The 6,955-nt window shown below is 32.7% G+C and overlaps 1 protein-coding gene across 2 annotated transcripts; it reads right to left on the minus strand.

Moving 5' to 3' along the window:
• Positions 1–4,089, minus strand: LOC131171775 (G-type lectin S-receptor-like serine/threonine-protein kinase At1g11410). 2 transcript variants are annotated; one of them, XM_058131691.1, is made up of 7 exons: positions 2,374–4,089; positions 2,054–2,188; positions 1,750–1,949; positions 1,433–1,643; positions 1,061–1,298; positions 787–937; positions 1–340 (listed from the first exon to the last, which is right to left on the minus strand). In XM_058131691.1, the coding sequence occupies exons 1-7, from the start codon at positions 3,641–3,643 to the stop codon at positions 35–37; spliced, it is 2,511 nt and encodes an 836-aa protein (XP_057987674.1). In that variant the 5' UTR covers positions 3,644–4,089; the 3' UTR covers positions 1–34. The 2 variants fall into 2 exon arrangements, with proteins under 2 accessions (XP_057987674.1, XP_057987675.1); XM_058131692.1 differs by lacking the exon at positions 787–937 and having other exon boundaries at positions 152–340.
• Positions 4,090–6,955: the final 2,866 nt, after the last annotated feature.

The raw sequence follows: 6,955 nt of genomic DNA on the forward strand, positions 1-6,955 counted from the left end.
TATTAAAAATTTATGTAATTGATGGGAGATATATTCAACGACATACAACCTCAGTAATTGTTTCCTCATCCACAGAACAAAATCTTTCTTTTGGTTCTACTGAGCTAGAACTAATAATACTAGACTTTCTGAAAGTGAATGCAGGCTGGTTAGGAGAAGGAAGGCCAATTTCGCTAGTTAACATTAGAACAACAACTGACATGGTCGGTCTTTCCGATACATCTTCTTGCACGCATAAGAGCCCAATTTGGATGCATCTCAATACTTCAGGAGAGCAAGAATCCTTCAGTGATGAATCAACTATCTCCCATGTTCTCTCTTCTCTCCATAAATGCCATATCTATAACATCTCATACATTAGATGAACTCATAAACAAATTATTTATGCTCACAGAATTTTACATTGATTTTTATTGTGGTCATAAAAATTCAACTTGTCATAATTTGATCACTAGTTTTAATTTTTTTTGTTGCAACTAGTGCACTCTAATTTCATAGTGGTGATTTTGGCATGAATTCCATTGGAAATCTAACATGATATACAAGTCAAGATATTATAATACTAAAAATAAGATCTGGATCAAAAATCAAATTGAAGAAGCAACACAAAACTAGCCCCAAATTGAATATCATGTCAGATTTCTAGTGGGTTTCCCATTGAAATCAAGAAACTAATTGCAACAAAATCGATTAAATTGCAACAAGTTCTAGTCTTATGACCACAAAGAAAATCAATGCAAAATTCGATGATGATTACAATAATTTATCCATATCTTTTTAACTTACTTTTCCTATCATGGTTGGGTAAAAATCCTCTTGACAAAAGCTATTGTTCTTTTTCCCTGTAATGATTTCTAATAATATGATCCCAAAACTAAAGACATCAGATTTCATTGAAAACTTTCCAAATACCACATATTCTGGAGACATGTACCCACTGCATATGAAAAACACAAAAAAATAATTATAATGCTCCTTTCAAATTACTTAATGTAAGAAAGAAAGGCATTCTTAGCAGTGCTTCTTTGTGTCTAGCTGCTAGGCGTGAAGGTATACTTACAATGTTCCAACTATTTTGTTTGTCTTTTCCTGAGTTTGGCCGCCTTTGAAGATTCTAGCTAGGCCAAAATCTGAAATTTTTGGATTCATTTCTCTATCCAATAGAATATTGCTAGTTTTTAGATCTCTATGGATAATTCTCAACCTAGAATCTTGGTGAATATATAAGATTCCACGAGCAATCCCAACGATAATATCAAAGCGTTTTCCCCAGTCCAAGATTGACCTTCTTGTTTCATCTAACAAAAGATTCCCATTTGAATCAGTACCAATTTATGCATTTCATGTCCATCAATCATATTGTCGAAACAGATGGAATCAGACAACTTCTGGAATACAATGCTAGATAAAGTTGGATAGACGCAGTACTTACCGAAAAGAAAGGAGTCCAAGCTTTTGTTTGGCATGTATTCATAAACTAGCAATGGTTCCTCTCCCTGAATGCAGCATCCTATGAGTTTCACCAGATTCTGATGTTGAAGTTTTGCAATCAACAAAACTTCATTTTTAAATTCATCTATTCCTTGCCCTGAATCTTTTGAAAGTCTTTTCACAGCAACTTCCTTTCCATTAGACAATTTACCCTGCATTCATATTTTGACATTTAGAATCTCACAACAACAACTGGAGATGAAGACAAGCACATGTACACAGTTTTGAGACATTTGCACAGAAGTTACATATATGTACCTTATAAACCACGCCAAAACCACCTTGCCCTAGTTTGTTAGCTGGAGAGAAACTATTAGTTGCAGCAAGTATGGTGCTGAGATTGAAAAATGCAATCTCTGGATGACTCATGCTACCTTCGACTTGATTTTCCACTGAAGTTTCGTTGTAGTATGTCCTGCCAATTGTATCAAGCCATCTTTTGTTCCATTTGTTCCTCACTGCCATCAAAAAGATGAAACCAGAATGCTTAATGCTTACTCAAATCAGAGGTATGACTACACACATAAAGGCACAAAAAATCATACAAAATATTGTTTCTTACCCCTTTCCTTCTTCTTCTTGAGCCACAAATATGTAAATAAGATGATGACAAACCAAGCTGAAACAACAGATACTACTAAAATTGCTAACATATCCTTCCTTTCAAGAAAACCATTCCATTTTTGGGCGATTTCAGCTGTGTGAGTAGGGAAAAGAATTTATTATTGTTCCATCAAAGTGGAAAAGAAAAGAAAGTTAAAGGCAAGGCATAATGATAGAACATAAGCACAGACAATTCATGCAGGGCTGATTATGCAATTTTTTTACCTGATTATACACATTGGTTTTGTTCAAAATTTGACAAAGGCAAAAAAACATTACCTAATTCAACTGCATCAACACGAACATAAATATCATATCCCTCTTCCCTATTATTTACAGTGTCCATTAATTTGCCATACCATGTCAAACAGCCAGTCTCCTTCCCAGCAATATCTATGCTTGCATATGCAGAGCATGAACAATTCCTCCTGCAATTCTTTTCACAGTCCGTTGGACTCATATTCATGCTCACCCAAACTGCTGCTGAAGTGTCAGGTAATTTAACATTTGCCACTTTCACAAATCCTTCTCCATGGCCACATAATGAGGTAGACTCTAGCCGCTTCCTGACACACCCGCCTGATGCATCTTTTAGAATATGCCAGTCCCTTGGGGACTTGGGTTCATACCCTGGAAAACAATCACATTCAAATCTTCGACTAAGATAGTCGGGATCACATATTCCATAGGTACCACAATGGCCATATGGATCACACGGAGATTTTGGTGCTGACCAGAATTCATTCCATTTGCCATCTTTTTCATGCCAAATTAGTTTCTTAAGTAGTCCTGAATGGTCCAACGTTATCCTTAGGATAACCGATGCATCAGTAACAGAGTGGGCCGAATATGTCTCATTTTGATTGTTGACAAAACTAACGTTCAATATATCTGCATAACTTTTCAAGGGCCAAGGAAAGCCTCGCCAAATATATTTTATACCCCAGTAGATGAAGACCTGTGGTGATCCGTTTGGGTTGATCCGAAGTGAAAAGTTTCCAGTTCCAGGGTCATCAGCTGATCTCCAACATATCGGGAACCGGTTCATGCCTGTCCTTCGGTTCAATCCAAGTTTCATTCCTGGCATCATGGTATCCGTAGGATGATCAAAGCTTTCCCACACAGTACTTTCACTTTTATCGCGGACCAAAATCAAATTTCCTGTATCCAAGAGCTGAGCTACACAATAATCTGTAACCTCCACTGAGACATTTGTAGTCCACACAGGAGCTTTCTGTTTATGGTAGCTATGGAGAACGAGATTTCCATATTGGTCAATTGATAGAACTCCTGATGAACCCTTGATTGGATCATCCCTATTTGCTACCCACACCACAGTTTGCTCTCGGACTTTATGGTACCAGATTCCAAGATATCTAAAACTGGAACTTCCGGGGCTAAAGAATCCTAATGCAAAATTATTTTCTCTAGAGATCAGAAAGTCACCATCATGAAGGGTTTGGTTTATAGTTATGGTGTCTCTGGAAGAAGAAAATGCGAAATGGAGGACTAGAACAGAAGAATGCAGGAACAACTTTCGAAACTCCATACTGGTTCTGTAATCTTCATTGAAGTGAAACTTATGTGGGATTTGGTCATATTTTTAAATAAGAAAAGTCCACAAGGAGCTAAAACTTTTGACAAGTAAACTGCGATTTTGTTGACAACTATATTTCTTGTCTTCTTCACCAATGAACATAGACAATAGCCTACTTTTCAACATTCTACACTGAAGAAACGACTGTGTCCATTGAACCAAATGCACTAACGTGGAGGAACGTTTGAAAATTTGTAGGCGCAGGAGTAGGAGGATTAATGAGTTTGGAAGCCAAAAACAACGGAGGAAGAGAATGGACGAGGTCCATGAAACCCTACAGCAGAATCCTTATTCGTTGTGACATTTTATCGAATATATGGACTGCGTTCCATGAAACCCAACAGAGCAAACGCAATAAGAGGAGCTTCCTGTCCCGTACGAATGTGAAAAAAGATGGAGACACATCTATCATAATGCAGAGTGTAACAAATCTATATTCTAGTTTAAAGGGGTGGAATTTCCAATTTCACTAACCAAGCCAATATTACTAAACTAAAATAACCTTTTAGAAAAAAAGTTATCCCACATCTCCTATTAAATAAGGTATGGGAAAACTATTTAATTTTATATATTTTAATTAATAATTTATATAAAAATATTTTTATTAATAATTATTTTTAAAAAATTAATAATTTTTATATAAAATTTAATAAATATTATTAAAAATGTTTATTTTATATTTATTTAATTAAATATATAATGAATTATAATAATATATATTTAATATATAAAATATAAATTTGGTATAAATATTATTTTCTAAATCTGAACCCATTTTAAATTTAATTATATATAATAACTTTAGAAATGATTCTAATGCCTCTGACATAAAGCTAATTGGTAGAATATGCAGTATTTGAAAGGTTTTCAATGAAATTTTATACCTTTATTGGGATCATATTATTAAGGATTGTTGTCACATCCTGCTCCTCCGTAAGGTATAAAATGATCCCATAGTATACTTAACGAATTACCGTATTTAGCCTACCGGTAACCCATTAAATATACTACAAGGGATTTTAAAACAATTTCTGTTCATTTTTAAGCTGTGGGTAAATTTTTCACAAATATTAAAAATTTTTAATTGACACTAAGTCACAAATCAAATTTTTGGATATTTAAAACTACCGCAATTTTTACAAAAATTCCGGCAGAGTACCGGCTGTATTTTGAGAAAACAGTTCTTCAAAACCTAAAAAGAAACACACTTCCAATATTTTTACTCAACCATAACTCCAACACAAATCTATTTCATCTCACAATTTCATACAAGAAGCTCAACTTAAAATCAACCGCAATTTAAAGCATCTCATTTAAAAAAAAAAAAAAAATTTCATTCACAATTTACAAAAAAAATTAATTATTTACATTAATTACAAAACTCATAAATAAGTTTGAACATTACAATAATTTACATTTTAATTACATACCCAAAATAATATTACAAAAGTTCTTGTACAACTGTTCAAATAAATTACATATATATAATTACATGCATACATCAAAATCTAATGTACAAGGGTATACCTCTAATATATCCAAAGCTAATCCCAATGAGTCTTCAAGGGCAGCTATCGGAAATCTCACTCGGCTGCTCTATCTTTATTTTCACATGCGACAGCATACAAAGCTATCGCTGAGTGGTGAACTCAGTAGTGCACAACCATAATTTAAAACATAATATACAATACCTTATCAAAATTTTAGCACAGAAATTGGAAATCTTGAAATTCAATCAAAATTTCAAAAATCAAAATATTCGTTGCCAATAAAATAAATTATTTGTTAAAATGACTCTGCTCAAGAATTTCAACTTATCAAATCATAACTGAACATTTAAAGTAATTTCAGTAATTTATGGAAACAAATATTAATTTTAATAAAATCAATTATGCATAAATCTCATTTGAAACCACAATTCTTACTATTCAAAACTCATTCTTTATCTCACTAACTATGCAAGACTAATCCGTAAGGGCCATATTCGGGGTGATTCTAACTCTCTATGATCGGGGAGATCGAATCAGGATTCTAACTTCCTATAGTCCGGGAGGTCGAATCATCGTGCATAGTACACACCACAATAATGTAACTTCCGAAAGGGTCAATGAAAAACTTAGATCTAATCTCTAATAAGAGGAGAATCTAAGTCTGTGCACATACTATGGTATTCAAAGCAAAACAAAGCTAACTCCATTGTCTCATCAACAAATGAGAGAGACGGGTAATAACCTAGTCAAACATCTATAGTGAGATATAAAACAATATCATGAATCTCTTTGTCCTTTTTGTGAGCATAAATCACAACACAATTCAATTCAATGTCAATTCCAATATCCAAAAATTTTTATACTCATCACAATTCAAAATAAATTTTATCCATTTTCCATATCAAGTATATTTCAATCAAAATTTTCCTAAAGCTAACTTTATTCAATTCATGACAAAATAAAATCATAACTAATTTCATTTTCTAAAACTAAACTTATTCATACCATAATACATTTCAATAATTGCTGAGATAAATTCAATATTTGATAAACATAATATAGTAAAAAATAAAATCATTTAGTCAAAAGACACATGAAGAAACATAACCAATAAAAACACTAATGAGCTAGGGAGAGATTAGAGATTGAGCTAGGGGAAGGGAGAAATAGCAATAGGGGAAAGAGAGAAAAATGTAGAGAGAGAACTAATGAGTAGAGATGGCAACGGATAGAGTACTCGTAAAAATTACCCTAATCGAATTCAAACCCGATTAATATTATTAAAACTTGAACCTATCCTAAACCTGATTATCATTACCCAAAAAATACCCAAACCCATTCAAATTTATATATTTTAATTAATAATTTGCATAAAAAATATTTTTTTATTAATAATTTATATTTTAAAAGTTTAATAATTCCATAAAATATTTAAATTCTATTTTATTTAAAATAAAAAATATAAAATTTTCAAATATTATTATAAAAAACGTATATTTTATATTAAATTAAGTGTGTGTGTGTGTGTATATATATATATATATATATAAATTGATTCGGATAATAAATATACAACATATAAAATCCGAGCATGTCCCAAACTCAATTATTAACTATCAAAACCTATCCTATTAGGGTTCAGTAGGATCAGGTACTCACAAAACCAAACCCATTACCATCCCTACAAGTGAGAGGAGAGAGAGAGAGAGAGAGAGAGAGAGAGAGAGAGAGAGAGTAAAACAACAGAGAGAGAGGGAGAAACAACAAATAAAGG

This window comes from Hevea brasiliensis, chromosome 13 (assembly GCF_030052815.1).
Source record: "Hevea brasiliensis isolate MT/VB/25A 57/8 chromosome 13, ASM3005281v1, whole genome shotgun sequence".
Taxonomy (NCBI): Eukaryota; Viridiplantae; Streptophyta; class Magnoliopsida; order Malpighiales; family Euphorbiaceae; genus Hevea; species Hevea brasiliensis.

Coding starts and splice junctions, on each gene's coding strand:
- LOC131171775 (XM_058131691.1), bottom strand. CDS start 3,643: ATGGAGTTTCGAAAGTTGTTCCTGCATTCTTCTGTTCTAGTCCTCCAT. Junction 2,189..2,373: donor TGTTGATGCAGTTGAATTAG/GTAATGTTTTTT, acceptor CTACTCACACAG/CTGAAATCGCCCAAAAATGG. Junction 1,644..1,749: donor GTTTTGGCGTGGTTTATAAG/GTACATATATGT, acceptor ATATGAATGCAG/GGTAAATTGTCTAATGGAAA.